Source organism: Callorhinus ursinus, unplaced genomic scaffold (genome assembly GCF_003265705.2).
Source record: "Callorhinus ursinus isolate GAN/ISIS: 27379988/994484 unplaced genomic scaffold, GSC_fseal_2.0 scaffold38, whole genome shotgun sequence".
Lineage (NCBI taxonomy): Eukaryota > Metazoa > Chordata > Mammalia > Carnivora > Otariidae > Callorhinus > Callorhinus ursinus.
In genome coordinates, this window is record NW_027397100.1 from 9039950 (window position 1) to 9059186 (window position 19237).

The 19237-nt window shown below is 50.9% G+C and overlaps 1 protein-coding gene across 2 annotated transcripts in view; it reads right to left on the reverse strand.

Moving 5' to 3' along the window:
* Positions 1-19237, reverse strand: part of SRC (SRC proto-oncogene, non-receptor tyrosine kinase) — a 49832-nt gene that overhangs the window by 17085 nt on the left and 13510 nt on the right. The window contains exons 2-5 of one of the 2 annotated variants that reach the window (XM_025876524.2): positions 14507-14575; positions 3568-3735; positions 2454-2711; positions 779-878 (exon numbers count right to left, since the gene is read on the reverse strand). In XM_025876524.2, coding sequence (XP_025732309.2) covers positions 779-878; positions 2454-2703 — 350 coding nt within the window. In that variant the 5' untranslated portion in view covers positions 2704-2711; positions 3568-3735; positions 14507-14575. The remainder of the gene's footprint in view (positions 1-778; positions 879-2453; positions 2712-3567; positions 3736-14506; positions 14576-19237) is intronic. The other variant, XM_073880448.1, reaches the window with a different exon arrangement.

Genomic DNA, 19237 nt, shown 5'->3' on the forward strand with positions numbered 1-19237 from the left:
CAACCCCCTGCCCCACTGAGCCGCTCTCCACCCCTCACCCCTGGGCGTACGGCCCAAAGCCTGCAACCACCCCCCCATGACAGGCATTGCACCCCACCCCCGGTACACTCCTGACAGGGAAAGGAGAGGAGGACAGAGGAGAGGAAGGACCCCCACCCCATGGCTAGGGCTCTACCCATCCCTCACTAGTTCATTCTGCCCTGTCTCTGCTCCCCTGCCCACAGGGGCCCCAGAGCCAGCTTGGCCCTAGGATGCCCCACCCCACGGCTGGAGACTCTGGAGGTGAACCAGACGTCCATCCCAGTTATAACCCCCCTCACGCTGAGCGCCCAGTATGGGTCCTCTGTCCCCTCCCAATTTGGGCCCCACCCCCTGCAGCTAGAGAAGGGCTCAACCAGCTGCCCCAGGCCCTCCAACCCCAGGTCCCTAAAGAGGGCACCTCTGAGGGCACAGCCTCCAGCTTTAGGCCCTGTTTTCTGCAGTCCTGGGCCCCAGGTCCAGTCCTACCCTGACCACGTGCCCCTCTGTGAGGTCTGGGATGCTGTGTTCTGTTGAGTTACTGAGCCCGGATCCCTGCCCTGGGAGCCCTGACCAACACCACCAGTCTCATCTCCCACAGGCTCAGGACTGTTCTCTGGACCCTGGCCAGCCTTGACACTAGCCATGTCGGCTACCCATCGCGCTGTCCCTGGCTCTGGGATGCTCAGAAGTGGCTCTGGCCCAAGACCAGGTCCAGGGGATAGGGTCCCAAGGAAAGACGGGGAAGGGGGTCACTCACGTGTTGTTGACAATCTGGAGCCGCTCCCCTTTCTTGAAGGACAGGTCGGTCTCTGTCCGAGACTCATAGTCATAGAGGGCCACAAAGGTGGTCACTCCACCTGCAGAGAGGGGTGGGATGTGTCAGAATGGCCAGGGCCACAGCCCCAAAGAGGGGTGCACAGGAGGGTTTCCCACAACCGTCACAGCCCAGCCCAGAGGCGAGGTCACCTTTACGGGGGTGGCCTGCAGCGTGTCCACCTGCATGCACGTGTCTGGGCAGCCCTGTGAGGGTGTACGGGAGGCGTGTGCATCTCCTCACATGTGAATGTGCCCACTGGGCTCTAGGCGATCCTGAGTGTTGGCTTCGGTTGAGTGCCCATCTTCCCCACGGACCCAGAAGCCCCCAATAACAGGCATCTTTGTGTTGTTCCCAGAGTCTGGCACACAGTAGGTGCTCAAGAAGCAACCGTGGGTGCATGAAGGACTCTGCGCCTGGTTGGGCTGTCCTGTTTCTCTCTGCGTGACTAGGTACTTCAATGTACCTGGGGAGATCTTGGCTCCAGGTACTGTCCCCTCAAAGAGGCCCTCTCTGTCCCCCATTTTAACCACAACCTTCACCCGACACACTCCCCAAGACCCCTCCCTGCCCTTTTGTTCCTTCCCGGCAGCCCCACCTTCGAACACGCTACACATTTTATAAGCCTTGCTCTGTTTTTCTCCCCCATGCTCTGCATACTGCCGTGTCCCCAGCACACAGAGGGGCCCCACGAATGAATGGGTGTGGGTCTGTTCCTCTCACTTGGGGATGTGTCTGTGTCTAAGGCATCCACGAGTGTCCCTGTGTCCCTGTGTGTCTGTGTGTGCTCACGGCACGTGTGTGCATCTGTGGGCCTCTGGGTACCGGTGATGGTGTTGCTAGCAGAGCCTGTGTCTGTACCCTGTGTGTGTCTTTGAGGGGCTTCTGACGGCCCGCCTGTCTTAATCTGGGAGTATGAGCTTATTTGTGCATTTATGTTTGTATTTGTGTGCGTCTGCATGGTTGTGTGTCTGTGCCCATCCATGTGTCCCTAAGCGGGTCTCTATGTACATGGCGTGTCTGTGAGTATCTCTGATGGTGTCTCCAGCTCAGCTTGTTTAAGTGTCTGCATAGGTATCTTAGGAGCTGCTGACTGTGCGTGTGGCTCTTTGTGTGTCTCTGGCACCACATTGGCATCTTTCTCGAAGCATCCCTTGCCTAGGGCCGCCATACCCCCGGAGCGCCAGCAGAGGGCGCAAGGGCGCATCGCGGCGCTGGGCCGGGCCCCGAGGACCAGAGAACTCCCTCCTAACCTCCCTTGCCCCCTCTGCCACCCAAGGCCTCCTGACCCATCTCTGGGCTGACCAGAGCAAAAATCAAAGCCTCAGACCCGGTCCCCATGCTGCCCTGAGCAAATAGCCCCTTGACCCTCTGGGCCTCAGCTCCCCACTACAGTCCCATAATACCTAGATCCCTTTATGCTCCAGATTCACCCTCAAAGGCAATGGATGTGCACCATATTTTCCAGTTTATAAAGCCCTTCCCCACCCACCGCCTCCAGGAAACTCCCAACAGTCCCCAAACCCAAGAAACCCATAGACTCTTCCCCTTCAGCGAGAGAAGCAGCGGCAGGGAGAGGCCCGGCCCACAGGCACCCACACTCCCAAGGCCCACTGACCAGCCAGCGGCCCCGCCCTCTGCGGGGAGGTGACTGTGTCTGAGGAGTTGAAGCCCCCGAACAGCTTGGGCTCAGCAGCTGCGGAGGGGAAGGCCGTATTGGGGCCTCGGTGGCCATCAGCGGAGGCTGGCTTGCTGGGTGTCTGTGAGGTGGGGAAGGCACCCCCGCCGCCACTGTGGGTGTTCTCAGCAGGCTCCAGGCTGCGGCGCCGTTGGCTGGCATCCTTGGGCTTGCTCTTGTTGCTGCCCATGGTCCTGGCTGGAGAGGAGAAAGCATCCTGGGGTGAAGGACTGCTGGGCCTGGGCCCTTTAGACAGTCTCCACTCCCTCACCCATTCTACAGATGAGGACCCTGAGGCCCAAAGAAGGGTACTAGCCTCTTTGGGTAAGTTAGACTTTCAGAGCCTCAGTTTCTTAATCTGTAAAGTGGGGATAATGATGGAACCCATAAATTATTTCCTTGGTACAGGGCCAAGCACAGAAGAAATGACTCATAATCAGTAGGCCCAAACTCCCCCACTTCCCCCTGAGTCAGTTTCTGTCTGTCATGGGCAGGGACAGTATCTGAGTCATGTCTATATCCCAGGCACACAACTCATAGGAGAGGGCTCGCTGAGGATTTGCTGAGCAAATACATGACTGACTGAAATGGTCTCACACCAGGGTGAAAGGTGCTAAAAATTGCAACCAAGGCATGGATACAGCAGGAGGCTGGAAGAAGGAGAGATGTCTGGGAGCTCACCCCAGCCACAGGACCTTCGCACATGCTGTTCCCTCTGCCTGAATGCTGTTCCCCAACCACTTCACCAGAATAACTCATGCCTCTGGTTCTCAGCTCAAAAGTCACCTCCTTGGGAAGTGTTCTCCAAATCCTTTCTGGTCTAAGTCCTCCTGACTTTTGTACCTCTCCTTGATAACACGTGGCTCAGAAAAAGGAAATTGAAAGCTCTCCAGTGATGCCCACCACCCTGCCAGCCCCTTTTGCCTCCTACCTCCCAATCCACAGATCCTGGTTGGCCCCAGCTCCCAGTGAGCCTGGCTAGGGTCTTCCCACCCATCATGGCCACCCCTCCCCACTCCCTCATCCTGGCAGCCCTGATGGGTCATCACCTCACCTGGTGGAAGGCAGGGGCTGTCCCAGAGGATCTGGGAAGCAGCCTGAGGTCTCAGCACGAACACCTGGTGTGGAGTCAGGGGTCTTGGACTAGAGGCCCTATTCCACTTCTCCTGGCTATGTGACCCTAAGCAACTCACTTCCCTTCTTTGGGCCTCAATGTCTTCATCTGCAAAACAAGGATAAAGCAGATTTCTCAGGGCTGTTGTATGGATATGATTAGAAAAAGACATCGCCATGGCTGACTCTTGGGTCACAATTTATCAGGCTCTGCCTCTGAAAGTTCCAATGCTAAGAGCCTCTCAGACCTTCCCTTCCTTCAACCCTCCCAAAGCATGCTATGAGCATGTGCAAGGCAGGGTATGACACGGTGGTTAAGGGTGGGCTCTGGAGCCAGACTCCCCAAACTCAGATCTCACCTTTACCCCTAATCAGCTGTGTGACCTCAGGCAAATGACTTAACCTCTCTGTGCCTTATTTCTTAATCTGGAAATGATGGGGTCATCGGGGTCCCTGGTAAGTAAACAAGGTAAGTACTCTACCACATCAGCTATGATTACTACTGTGTAGTTCTGGACATATCGGCAAGATGGGTTTGGAATATTCTCCAGGGAATGCTGGAGGCCCTGGAATCAGTCCAGAATTTCCTCTGGGAACCCATGGATGGGGAAAAGCGCTCTTGACTGGTTGAGGCCTTAGGCAAGACTACTGGCCCTGAGCAACAAGCCCAGCTCTGCAAGCTCTCCTCCCTACGGGAACCTTAGCCAGTTCCTGTGTCCCCTGGGCCTCAGGCTGACGGGCTGCACAATGTGGGCATGGCCTGCATGCTCCCTGGGGACCATCCAGCTCAGAGAATGTGGGGTTGGGGAGGCCCTGAGGAGACCTGCTCAACAGCCCAAGGGATCACCAGGGCCTCCTGAGGGACAGGCCAAGAGGCCTGGGGACAAAGAAGACCAATTTCTATGCAATCCAATCTACTGGGGTCATATCAGCACTCACACAGTCAGTGTCCCGTGGGTCCTACTGACCCAGTTACCCGCAGCCCCAGGCTTGATGGAGGCTGGGCCCCAACCACTGTATTCCCTACCCAATGGCTCCCTGGTATAGCATTCATAGCACTGACTGTGCAGCAGGTGATATGCTAGCCCACAGAGGGACACAGAGACAAACTGGCCGGGCCTTGTGTCCAAGGACACATGTGCTAGCAGGATACCTGTTTGTGGGACTTTCAGAGGAAATAAAAAATATAATATTTTTAAGTATAATTTTTTTTTATTTTTAAATGGAGAACTCCCTAGGAGGCTGAACTTTCTTTAGAATAAACTAAATGATGGAGGGTGAGACCCCTGTCACTGGAGGTAATCAAGGAGAGGAGAAAGAGTCATTGGTTGGTGTGCTGTGGAGAAAGAGGGAGAGCCAGGCCTGGACCTTAAGCCCACCACCACCACCACCCTCCCCGCAGCATCTAGAAAATGCATGTGCCCTCTTGGGAGGGGGCAAGGGAAAAAAGCTCCTGGCCCCAAACTCTTACACTGACCAAGACCACTCCTAGTAGGGCGCTCAGAAAAAATACAAGAGAGCCTTCAAGACCCAAGTAAGATGGCCTGGTCTCCGGTTGCAAAGCTTGTCGGTTTGTGGGGTTTCTGTTCTGCTTGTTTTGTTGGTCTTTGTGGTTAAATCTGATTATACAAGTAACAAGTGTTTGTGGAGAGGCAGGTGTGTGGAGGTTAAGAGCTAAAGTACTAGAGTGTTTGAATCCCAGTCCTGCCACCCCAGCATGGGACACTGTGCCTCAGTTTCCCGCTCTGTCAGTCAGGGAGAACAGCAGTGCACATGTCACGGGCTGTTGGGAGAATCAACAAGGAAGGCACACGGAACATGCTCGGGACAGAGCGGCACATTGCTGGCCCTGCCCCAGGAGGACAAGCAGCTGGGCATCATGGGAACGTATGACTATAAACAAAACAGGGATCCATCTAGTGCCCTTGACCAAGCTCCCTGCAGGCGGGCCTGGGTCATATCCACCTCCACCTCCCCGGTGGCCAGGACAGGCCTGGCATTTACTAATTGCTCTGGAAATACCTGCAGAATAGACAAAAGACTAAATGAGCACAGACATGATTTGCATCCTGCTTTGTTCCTACAACGCCATGCTGTGGGGACCAAGCATCATTCCTGGATATTCGAAAACTCCCAGGGCCTGGACCTTGTCAAGGCCCTGCTCCAAGCAGTTTGCAAATACTCATTTGTCCAATTCTCACGATAATCTAGAAGGTAGATACTAGTAGTGTTCCGGTTTTACTGATGAGGAAACTAAGGCACAGGGAGGTTGAGCAACTTGTGTGAGGTCACACAGAGAGGGTGAGCGGGGACAGGGAACCACACTGGGCAGGTAGGAATCAGGCGCTGTTCATGGGGTCTGCTGCGGGAACTTGTGGCCCTACCCCCTGCCCTCAGGACATCTCTCCAGTGGAATAGCCAGATGCCCTTGGCGGATGGGGCACCGGCAGATAAGGCAGCCCAGGCCCCTCTCCTAGAGAAAGCCAGAGCTTTCCGGCTTCGACAAAGCAGAGTGTGCTCAAGGCACATTTAGGGTGGGGTCTAGTGTGCTGTGTGACCTCGGGAGCGACCACCCTCCCAGACCCCAGGCTCCTTTCCTGAGGCAGGACCCTGTCTCTGGGCCTTTTGGTTCTGGGGCCCAAACGCCAAGTCACCATGAGTTGCCCATTTGAGAGGAACCAATCCCACATCTCTTCCGCCACTTGCACACTCTGAGGTACAGACAGACCCTTGGGGGGCCCAGGGGAAGTGGTGAGGCCTCCGCACTGGGGGTGCCTGAAGTTCCCAGAGGAAGGAGGCCCCTTTCCTCTGGGGAGCCACTCCTAACCTCAGGCTCCCGACTGAGGGCTTGTGCATGAGAGGCACCAGGAAGCCGGCTCGCCGCCCCGGCCCTTCATGCTCAGGGGGTCCCCGACTGACGTCGCATCTCGCCCCAAGGCTGTAGTCCCGGCCCCGCGTCACGTGTCACGTGTCACGTGACTCGGCCCTGGTTCTCCCACGTCCCCAAATCTTCCTCGAACGGAGCCCTCTCCCACCCCCGGGGGCCGTTCCCTCGGGGGGCGCCTGCCTTCCAGGGCCCGGACGCCGGGGTCCGCGGGGCACCCTCCTCCCTGCAGCCAGAGGCGTCTCTGGGAAGCACACGGGCAACAGGGGCCTCCGCTGCTTCGCGCTCCCCACAGAAGGCCGGAAACGACCTCCGTGTTCGTGAGAGGGGGGCCAGATGAATAAACGACGGTCGGTGCCCCGTGGGACGGCCGCGCAGCTAACCAGCCCGAGCAGACGCACGAGTAAGGCCCAGGCAGGGCACGGCCGCGGCAGACTGTCCTCTGGGCCTCTCGGACCTCAGTTTCCTCAGCTGGAGAAGGAGGGCCAATAACGCTCCCTAAGTCCCGGGGTTGGTGAGAGGAGTAAATGAGCCGGCGCTCGCCAAGGGCTCGGGGCGGCGCCGGCGGGAGTACGCCTGAGCTACGATGGTTCCCTAGAGGAAGCCGGCATGTGCGTGTGCGTGTGCGTCTACGAGAGCACGTGCATGGGCTGTCGAGGTGCAGAGAAGGTTCTGGAAGGATTCCACGTTCTTCACGATGTTTCATCCAAAGGGTGTGGGACAGGGAGAGGAAAATCCCTTTTTTACTTTATGTGCTGTATCACTTGACATTTAGAAATCACTTTGTCAAGAATTGTTTTTTAATGAGACTTAAAAAAAAAATACACACACACACACACACACACACACACACACACTTTAGAGCTTCCCATGACTCCCCTCTGGATGAGGCCTAAACCCCTCTCCCGGGTCCACCAGGCCCTGCACAGTTGGTGCTGTTGCCCTCTCCCATGGCCCCTCTGCTGGAGGGCACCAGGCTCTCCCTCACCTCCTGACCTGGCCATGCCCCCGCCCCAGGCACATAATCGCTCACAACACCCATAAGAGTCTGGGGAATAAACTGCTGTTCAGTCACAGCACACGGCCCCTTCCTTCCCTACTCTGAAGAGTGTCCCCTCCACTCCTTCTAAGGGCAGAGGGAGGCCAGGGTTTTAGGATTTAAGAGTGAGGAACCCAGTCAGGCCTGGGTTCAAATCCTGCCTCCACAACTTACTAGCTAAATCTTCCTAGGCAAGTCCCTTTGTGTCTCAGCTTCCTTATCTCTAAAATGGGGATAATAATAAACCTAACAATCTGAGGATCAAACAAGAGAGGCCATGTGTCAGGCACAGAACAAGTACTCGAGAAACAGCACACAATGGTGTTTGCTGTCATTATTAACTGCAGGGGATAAGAGGAACAATGCAAGAGGAGGCGGGCGTTAGGTGTCAAAGCCTTGAATGCCGAGCACAGAGCCGAGACTTTTACGTGCACTTGATACTCAACTGTCCTGACAGCACAAGGAAGTAGGGACTATAACTGCCCACTTAACAGATGGGACCATGGTTCAGAGAAGCCAAACCTTGCCTGAGGCCACACAGCAAGTGAGTGCACCAGGGCTGGGATGCTCAAGGTCTAGGAGAGTGGCATCAGAAAGCACCTCTGGTATACCGCCCACTGTGCAGACAGCCCCCACTGCTCCAGGTGCATCCACACTCCACCATCTCTGCCTCCCTGACACAGAGGCAACACAGGGGTCAGAGGCCAACCTCTGATATCATGGACCATAACTCTGGACCTTCCAGGGAAACAGAAGCATCACAAAAATACAGGCCCGGAGCTAGAACGCCAGGTTCAGAGGCCAGCTTGCCACTTCCTAGTCATGCAGCCCCAAGGGGGGACTCAGTCTACCCCTTATCAAAACTGGGATTCAGCATAATCGTTCCCACATAACTAGTCTTGTAAGAAAACATGAGGTAATACTTACAGAGAGCCTAGCAGATAGGAAGTGCTCAGTAAATATTAGCTTTCATCATCATTACTGTGAAAGACCGTTTTTAGATCCTTGTTCTTTTCTTTTAAGGTTTTATTTATGTATTTATTTTAGAGAGAGAGAGTGTGCAAGCGAGAGGAGGAGCAGAGGGAGAGGGACAAGCAGACTCCACGGTGAGCACAAAGTCCCAGACAGGGCTCAATCTCACAACCTTGAGATCATGCCCTGAGCCAAAATTAAGAGTCGGATGCTTAACCAACTCAGCCCCCAGGTGCCCCAGATCCTCGCTCTTTTGTAATCACTCTTACAATGAGGGAAAGGCTTCCCAGATTCCTACTATGTGCCAAGCTCTGTGCATGGCCGTGGAGGGACTGTCTGGTGGAGTTCATTAGGAGCCCAGGCCTAGAAAAGCTACTTCACAGGGAAAGAGTCCAGAAAAGACAAGCATGCCCGCTAGTTAACCTTGCTCTGAGATCCTTGCCAATCCAATGAGCTAAGAATAAGAAATGGAAGTAATAAAATGAAATTAGAAAAGAGAAGACAAGTGTCATCTGCAGATGTATTCAGCACGTATCTGGGAAATCCAAGAGAATCTGCCACAGAACCTTTAAACAAAAAGAAAATTAAGTAAAGTGGAAGGAAATTAAAAGTTAATACCCCCAAATCAATGATGTATCTATATACCAACAGCAATCGGAAAATAAAATCAGGAGCTCCTGGGTGGCTCAGTCGGTTAAGCAACTGACTCTTGCTTTCAGCTCAGGTCATGATCTCAGGGTTGTGCGATCAAGCTTCGCATCAGGCTCTGCGCTCAGCAGAATCTGCTTGAGGATTCTTTCTCCCTCTCCCACTGCCCTTCCCCCTGCTCACGCACGTGCTCTCGCTCTCTCTCTCAAATAAATAAATAAATAAAATCTCTTTAAAAAAGAAAAGAAAATCAAAGCATTATGAAAATATCAGTTCTTCCTAAATTAATCTAAAAACTGAATGTGACCCCAATAAAAACCCCAACAGGATTTTTTTTTAAATCTAGGTATATCAATTTTAAAGTTACAAGTAAAAGTAAATGTATGTGAGTAGCCAGAAAAATCCTAAAATGAGTAATGACAGGGAAATAGCCCGACCAGATAGTGAAAATTACTATAATTAAAACTGTGTCATATCAGCACTTTGAAAACAGGCAAATCAGTGCAACAGAACTGAGGGTCCAAAAATTGCCCCAGACATACGAGGATTTAACACGTAATGAAAGTGGTGTTCCATGCCAGTCCAAAAAGGTAGATTATTTTTTTTAAAAGATTTTATTTATTTATTTGACAGAGAGAGGGAACACAAGCAGAGGGAGAGGGACAGGGAGAGGCGGAGGGAGAAGCAGGCTTCCCACAGAGCAGGGAGCCCAATGCAGGGCTCGAAACCAGGACCCTGGGATCATGACCGGAGCCAAAGGCAGACGCTTAATGACTGAGCCACCCAGGCGCCCCAAAGGTAAATTATTTTTAAGATAGAGCTGAGATCAATGACCTGCCATCAGAAAACAAAGTTGGGTTTCAAACCTACTCCATATGCCTATAAATTCCAGATCCATCAGATTTAAAACACATAAAAATAAAACCAAAAAGCTTAAAAAGGGGAGCAGAGAATAAATTCTCTAATCTCGAAATGGGAAAAACATTTCTTAACACAGGACATTCTAAAAGTCATTCCTAAAATGATAAATCTGTCAACATAAAAATCTAAAATGTCTGCATGGCTCAATAAATATCATAAACAAATTCAAAAGGCAAACAAACTAAGAAAAATATTTGTAACTCTTATGAGAGACAAGGGTTTTCCCCTTCATATATAATGAACTCCCACAAAATAAGAAAAATAATCACAGATAGTTTACAGCAAACCAAATGGCTCTTCAACATATGACAGACGAGCGTCTGCTCACCTCACTTATAAGATTATGCAAATTAAATGTACACAATTCTCCAACCACAGCAGAATACACATTCTTCTCAAGGGCACATGGCACATGGAACATTCTCTGGGATAGACCATATTCTAAGCCATAAAACAAGCCTCAATAAATTTAAAAGGAGTGAAATCATAAAAAGTATTTTTCCAACCACAATGTAATGAATTAAGAAATCAATAACAGAAATTACAAATATGTAAAAATTAATAAACTCCTCAATACCCAACGAGTCAAAGAAATCATCAAAACAACAGAAAATACTTTGAGGTGAATGAAGATGAAGACACAACATATCAAAATGTATGGGATGCAGGAAACGTAGAACTTAAAGGTGAATTTATAGCTGTAAATGCCTATATTAAAAAAGAAGAAAGAAAAAAGAAATAAATAAAAAAGAGGAAAGATCGCAAACCAATAACCTAACCTTCCACCTTAACATAATAGCAAAAGAGAAGCAAATTAACCCTAAAGCAAGTATAAGGAGGGAAATAAAGATTAGGGCAGAAATTAATGGCATAGAAAATAAAAAAACAACAGAGAAAATCAACAAAACCAAAAGTTGCTTCTTTAAAAAAGATCGACAAAATTGACAAACCTTTAGCTTCACTGAACAAGAAAATCAGAGAGGACTCAAATTACTAAAATCAGGAATGAAAGAGAGAACAGTACTACAAACCTTACAGAAATAAAGAAGGTTATAAGGGAATGCTATAAACAATCTTACTCCAACAAATAAGATAACTCAGATGAAATGGACAAACTCCTAAAAAAATACAAACTACCAAAAGTGAGAAGAAATAGGAAATCTGAATAAAGCTAAAACAAGTAAAGAGATTGAATGAGTAATGTTAAAATATCTTACAAATAAAGACTCAGGCCCAGATGGCTTCACTGGTGAACTCTACCAAACATTTAAAGAAGAATAAATACCAAACCTTCACAAGGAACACCATCCAACTTGTTCAAAGAAGCCAGGATTACCCTAATACCAAAACCAGAGGAAGACATCATTTAAAAAAAATAAATAAGGAGAAAACTACAGACTGCTATCTCTTATGAATATAAGATATAAAAATCTTCAACAAAATACTAGCAAACTGGATTCAATTATATTCAAAAAACAATTATACATCATGACCAGGTGAATACAAGGTTGGTTTAACTTCCTGAAAACTGATTAATGTAATATACCATACCAAATAGAATAAAGGACAAAAAACACACAGTAATCTCAATAGATGCAGAAAAGGTATTTAACGAAATCCAACACTTTTTCATGGTAAAAACACTCAACAAATTCCCTGGAAGTGAATTTCCTCAATCTGATAAAGGGCATCTGTGAAAACCTCTATCTAACATCATACTTAAAGGTGAATAGCTGAATGCCTTCCCCCTAAGATCAGGAATAACACAAGGATGTCCACTCTTACAACTTCTATTCAACATTGTACTGAAGGTTCCAGGCAGGGCAACAGAGAAGAAGATGAAACAAAAGGCAACCAGATTAGAAAGGAAGAAGTAAAAAGCTATCTCTGTTTGCAGATGACATGATCTTGTATACAGAAATTCCTTAGGATCCCACTAAAAAATTATCAGAACTAATAAACAGGTGCAGCAAGGCTGCAAGGTATAAGATCAATATATAAAAATTAAATTATATTTCCAAACACTAGCAATGAATAATCCAAAAATAAAATTAAGAAATAATTTACAATATCAAAGGAATACTTAGGAATTAGAGTAACCAAAAAAGTGCAAAATTTACACTCTAAAAAACTTCAAAAATTGTTAAAAGAAATTAAAGAATAAATAAATGGAAAGACATCCCATGTTCATGGACTGGAAGACTAAACATGGCTAAGATGGCAATATTCCCCAAATTCATCTACAGACTCAACACAATCCCTATCAAAATCCCAGCTATCTTCTTGGCAAAAACTGACAAACTGATCCTAGAATTCATATGGAAGGTCAAGGGACCCAGAACAGCCAAAACAATTTTGAAAAAGAGAAATAAATCTTGAGGGCTCACTCCTCTCAATTTCAAAACTTGGGGAAAAGCTCCAGTAATCAAGTCACCATGGGGGTACCTGGCTGGCTCAGATTAGGTAGAGCACACAACTCTTGATCTTGGGATGGTGAGTTAGAGCCCCAGTTGGGAGTAGAGATTACTTTAAATGAATGAATGAATGAATGAATGAATGACACCATGGTACTAGCATGCAGAGGTATAAACCAATGGGACAGAACTGAGGGACAGAAATAAACCCTCACATTTACAGTCAACTGAGTTTTGACAAGAGTGCCAACACTACACAATGGAGAAAAGACATCTTTTCAACAAATGGTGCATACACCGGATATACACATGCAAAAGAAGGAAGCCGGATACCTTCCTCAAACCCTACACCAAAAATTAACTCAAAATGGATCATGAACCTAAGTATGCAAAGTAAAGCTGAAAAAATTCTTATAAGAAAATATAGGTATAAATTTCACAACCTTGGTTTCTTAGACATGACACTCAGGGCATTAGCAACAAAAGAAAAAACGGATAAATTGGATGCCATCAAAATTAAAAACCTTTCTGTCCAAAGGACACCATCAAGGAGTAAAAAGAATTCACAGAATGGGAGAAAATATTTGCAAATCATATAGATGATAAGGGCTCTATACCTAGGATATATATAGAACTCTTACAACTCAACAACAAAAAGACAAACAACCCGATTAAAAAATGGGCAAAGTATTTGAATAGACATTTCTCCAGAGAAGAACTACAAATGGCCAATAACTTCATAAAAAGATGCTCAACCTCATTAGTCATTAAGGAGATGCAAATCAAAACCACAATGAGCTACCCCTTCACGCCCACTAGGAGGGCTATAATCAAAAAGACAGATAACAGCAGGTTGTTGGAAACCTCATACATTGCTGGTGGGAACGTACAGTGGTGTTGCTGCTTTGGAAACCAGCCTGGCGTTTCTTCAAAAGATTAAACAGAGAGTTACCATATCATCCAGAAGGTCTGCTCTAGGTATGTACCCAAGAAAAAAGAAAACATTCACATAAAAACTTGTACGTGAATAGTCATAACAGCATTATTCATAATAGCCAAAAAATGGAAACCACCACATGTCCAGCAGTTGATGAATGGACAAATAAAATATAGTTACTATATCCAGACAATGGAATATTATTCGGCAAGAAAAAGGAATGATGTACTGATGACATGCTATAACATGGATGAACCTTGAAAACATGAGGCTGAGTGAAAGAAGCCAGGCACAAAAGACCACATTCTGTATGATTCCGTTTATACAAAAGGTCCAGAATAGGCAAATCTATAGAAACAAAGATTGGTTGTTGCCTAGAGCTAGAGGAAGAACATCTGAGGGGGAGTGGAGTGACTAATGGGTACACAGCTTCTTTCCGGGGGTGATAAAAATGTTCTAAAATTGATTGTGGTGGTAGTTACACAGCTCTGTGAATATACTAAAAACCATTAAATTGTACATTTTAAATGGCTGAATTGTTTGGTATGTGAACTATATCTCAGTAAAGCTGTGATATTTTAAAAAAACAAAACAAAACAAAACACGACAGCAGAGGGCCACTGTTCGAGTATTAGACTGGCAAAGACCCCAAAATTCTATAGCAACCCACATTGGTGAGAGTGAGGGGAGCCAGGGGGTGTGGCGCAAGGTCTCATCCACACTATGAATACTATGCAACCGTGAAAAAGAGAGCAGTGACAGCAACAAATCCCCAACGTACCCTGTCAAGAAAACACAGTCAGGTGTAGAACAGGGTACACCACACGCTATCGTGTGTGTGTGTGTGTGTGTGTGTGTGTGTGTGTGTGTGTGTGTGTGTGTTCCATGTCCCTCCATCTCCCTAGAAGGACACACCAGAACCCGCCCCCCCGCCAAGGGTTGCCTCTGGCAAGGAGACCTGGGTCCAAGAAAGGCTTTTCCCTGTCTTCCTTTGTACTATGAATTTTTTTTTACTGTGTGTGTTAATGCTTTTTCTTTTCCTTTTAAGAAAAAATACAGGCTTACCTGGTCTCAAATCCTGGTGCTCTCTCTCATACCTGGGAAAGTCACTTCACTTCTCTGAGCTTCTGGGTTCTGCAAAGACAGGGATGATAACTACCTTCAAGGTTGTTGTGGAGGGGTCAATAAGACAGCCTGTGCACAGGGCTCCCCGCTGTGCCTGGTGCCCATTCAGGGCACAGTCCTTGTTGTTTATCAATCGGTCACCCTGTACACCAAGTTGGATCGTAACAGGTGGCGGCAGAGACCCTCGGACCAAGTGTGCAGAGAACCAGCAATCCTCTCTGACTGGGAGAAGCTGGGAAAGGCTTGCTGGGAGAGGTGGCATTTGAGAAGGACTTCAAGGATGAGAAGGAGTTCCACAAGCAGAGATGACTGGGGACAGTGCTCCTGGCAAAGGGAGCCATGCACGCAAAGACCTGGAAATAGGAAAGCCCTGGGTATTCACTCAAGTGTTGTGCATTCGTTGGCTCCTTCCACTAAGCTTAGCTGAGCACCTGCTATACGCCAGGCACTGTGGTGGGAAAGACAGGCAATAGCCAGGTGGCTAAACCAGCCAACGGAGGAATTACAGACAGTACAGTGATGGGGACAAGGACGGACTGGGCAGAACCTCACATCCAACTGCTCAGAGAGCAGACCAGGAAAAGGAGGCTCAGAGAAGGACAGGGGTGGCCTAAGGTCACACAGCAGGTTCTCAACTTCTGAAAAGAGCTCCACCTTCTCCCTCACCCCGCAGGCCTGGAGAAGAAAAAGCCCACAGGGGCCCTCCTGATGTGTACCCCTCAGAAGGTGGACACGCACCATCTAAACTGGGGGCCCCACAGAAAGGAGGGACAATTGGTTCTCAGATGATAACAACGGCTGGTTGATGGGTTGATGCACTCCATGCCTGAATCCCAATAAACCCACTGCAGCCCTATGTGGTCAGCCCGTTTTGCAGATGAGAAAACTGAGGCATACGGAGGTCATAGTGCTTGCCTAAGGTTGCAGAGCTCCTAAGAGGCAGCACCTGCAAGCGGACTTGAACTGTCTGGGCTCTGTGGCCTCATGTCCCAGGGCCCCAACCCCAAGGGAGTCACCAACAGGACCTATATCAGCAGTCACAACCCCTCTCAGAAGGACCCAAGGTGGGAGCTCTTCAGCCAGTCCAGGAATGTCTCCTGATAACAGTGACCCAACCAGGGGTGGGGAAGAATGGGTGGCAGGTGAAGGTTGTATCAGGAATGTGTTGGGGTGGAGGAGGGAGGAGGTGGTGGGGAGGGAAACGGCCCATCGGCAGCCATCAGTCCCACCTCTGGGGAGAGGGACTGGCAAGGTCCCAACAGGCACCTGCCTGAGCCAGGTGGGCTACAGCATTGTGGGTAGGGGGGCCCCCGCCACGGCCCATGGGAGGACCCTGGGTAAATGGACCAAAGCCTCCTCCAGTACCATGGAGATGCCCATGGTCACCCCCCAGGCAGCAAAAGGCAAATGAGCTAACCGATGCAGAGCCCTGAATGCAAGCGCCACGCTTCATAAACGGGGCCCTTACTACTGTGAATGTGATTGTTCCCATTACTGCTTAGCTCTCTGGTTCTCACCAGGACCCAGCTATGCAGGGACGATCAGCCCCGCCTTGCAGAGGAGGAGACGGGGTGTGGGGGGGAGGCTCAGAGAAGCCAAGTCAGGTGCCCCGGCCACCACCCAAGACAGAAGCAGGCCCGCTGGGGCTCCTGGGGCTCCGGGCCTAGGCTGCCGTCAGCCCTTCCCTCCAAGGCCACTGGTCCCAGTTGGTCTCCGTCAGGTAGTCCACACATCAGGGGCTAAGCAGGGCTCCGTGACCAGTGACCGGCCATATGGGGAAATAGAGGCCAGGACAGGGGGAGTGGCTGACCTAAGGCCACAAAGGGAGTGAACATGGGGCCCTTCTGAACCTCCAAGCCTGGGGCCCCAACTGCCGCCCCCTCCCTCCTCACACGGCCCTGTCCACGGAGGAGGCCAGAGGAGCGCGGCAAGGGTGTCAGTCCAACGCTCCCATTTCACAGACGGGGGCTGCATCCCTTTCCTGCCTCCGTACGGCCTCCCACACCAGAGTGGAAGCAGGGTCTTCACCTGAGTCCTTCTTTCCTTTCACACTCTCAGAAGAATTACCTGTCAAACTGAGATGTTTTCCTACAAGTGCTTCGGAATATGGAAAGGACTCTGGCTCCAGAGTGCGGGAATATGAACAATGACAGTAGGATTAGCTAGCATGTATTTAGGATCTACTATGTGCCATTCTCAGTACCCCATTTACAGATGAGGAAACTGACCTGTTTCCTCTGATTAAATGATGGGTTAAAATCTCACCTCTTAGCAGCTAACTGGCAAGTCCCTCCCTCTCAGAGCTTCCCCCTACAGGGAAGGGCCCAAGGAAGGAGCCTCGGCTGGGCTCTTCTTGGTAGGGTCTAGGGCCACCTTGGCTCCCTCTGTAGGACTCAGTTCTATCAGCAGCTCCAAAGCAGGCTGGTGGCGTGGATTGGGGCATGCTGATGGCCATACTTTCCCCCCTCACTTCCTCCCACCTAGGGTTCACACTACCCCTTCAAATGCTCCCAACAGCCCTGAAGCAAGCCATGGCCACAGTCAGGTCACACATGAGGACATAAAGTCTCCAGGAAGCTGCCCAGCCAGGAAGTTGAAGACCTAGATGCCAACACAGATCCGAGTGATACCAAAGCCCATCCTATCTCTGCTGGACCTATCAGGAGGCATGGGAAGGGCAGTCTAGGAGGTTGGCACAGCATGTGCAAAGGCCCTGAGGCAGGAAGGTCAGATGGGCAGGGGGATATCGAGTGAGAGGTCTGGACTGTGTGGGTCCCAGCTTAACTAGGTCACTGCTGGTCTTTGGCCCAGGCCTGAAGAGGTCTGAAGGAGGCCCTAGAGGGATCTGTCTGGCAATTTAGATCAGAAAGGCCTGAAAAACTGAGAGGGGAGGCCATGAAGGTTTTCTCAGGCCCCTGAGGGTGTGGGGTGGGGCAGGGTAAAGTAACTGAGCCTTCATCCCACAGCGATCCTGTCAGAGCACAGTAACCTACAGCTCTAGTGGGCTGGAGGGGCAAGAAAGGTCCTAAGCCATGGTGGACTTCCCAGAGGAGGGGACATCGCAGCTGAGGTCCAAAGGCTGGGCAGTGTGTGAAAAGAGGGAGGGGAAGTATGATCCAGGCAGAAGCGACAACTTGGGCAAAGGCCTAAAGGTAGGATCATTAAGAGAAAGGAAGGGAGCCGGTCAGTGTTAAGTCCTGCAGCCTCAGTCTCCCCAGCAGAAAAATGGGGAAAAAGGCACACAGTGGGTGCCTCCAGCTTTCCCACACCTACTTCCCACCATCCCCCTGCCCCAAGGCCCAAGAGGTCAGTCACTGGAAGGGAGTTGCCGGGTCCTCCCGTCCATGGGAGCATCTTGGAGCCAGCGAGGTCAGCGGGCTTGGGAGGTTTCACGCACCCTACTCTGGCCTCTACCCCAGAGCCTAGGCCAGGCAGCCCGGCCCGGGGGTGAGCAGGACGGCTCACAGGCCAGGAGGTCACAGCCCCGGTGTCAGGGAGCCTTCGTGAGACATCATCCCCCTTCACAGACCAAGAGCTGAGGCTCAGAGGTGGGGGCGCCCAGGCCCGGGGTCACACAGCGAGGCGGGTCCGGGGCCTGAATGAGGGTGTGGGCACCGGGACTGAAGAGAAGATTCTCAAAAGGCACTAGGCCCAGGACAGGCAGGTTTCAGGGACCCAGCCAGGTCCCACCTGGCTGAATGGAAGGCCTCCATCAGAATCGCTGTGTGATCTCGGGCAAGTCATGCCCCATCTCGGGGCTCAGAGGCCCTGGCTTGCCAAGGGTTCCTCAGCAGATACCACTCCCGACCCCACCCCCCACCCCTGGGGCCACTGAGGTGACAAGTTTTGCTTTCTCCCAGCCTCTCCAAGGTCGTGGCCTCTCCAAGGTCATCTCTTGGGGCTCCCGGCTGCCGCCCCACCCCACTGGCCGATGGCTGATGGGCCTTGGGGGGGACAACGGCCAGCCAGAGGCCTCTGCCCACCGCACTCAGGGGCTCACGGTGTTCGCTGCTCCCTGCCAGCAGGTCTGCCCCTCCGCTCTGGGAACACAGAGTGCCCGCTCCTCCCCACCCACACCCAGGCAGGGACTCCCTCCAGGGACACTGGTGGGCAGGAGCACCTGGTGGCCCAGGGCCCTCCACACAGTCAGCCCTGAGCTCCACCCCCTCCCCCAACCACAAGCCCACACACAGGTGGCCCACCCTGGGGCATGCAGCCCGCCCTTTACTTAACCCATGAAACGATGCCTCTGCCCGACCCGGGGGAGGGGGCATCTGAGCCTGAGGTTGGGGACAGCGGGTCGGTTGGCAAGAGGGCCTGAAGCTCCTACCTGCTGCTCACAGGAGGGAGGCCCACTGCTTTCTCCTTCCTCCCTCCACCGCGGCCCTCCCTTCAACTTGTAATCACCCTCTAGCCTTCAGACTTGGCACATGCTGTCCCCTCCCCCAAAGCTTCCCCACCTGTCCCCCTTGACCCTTCACAAGGGGGGATGGAGGGAAGGAGGGAGGCAGAGATGGGGGGATGCAGGGAAAGAGGGAGGCAGCGATGCGGGAGGGAAGGAAGGGGGAGGGAGAGATGGGGGAGGGAAGGAGGGAGGGAGAGATGGGGGAGGGAGGGAGAGATGGGGGAGGGAGGGAAGGAGGGAGGGAGAGATGGGGAGGGAGGGAGAGA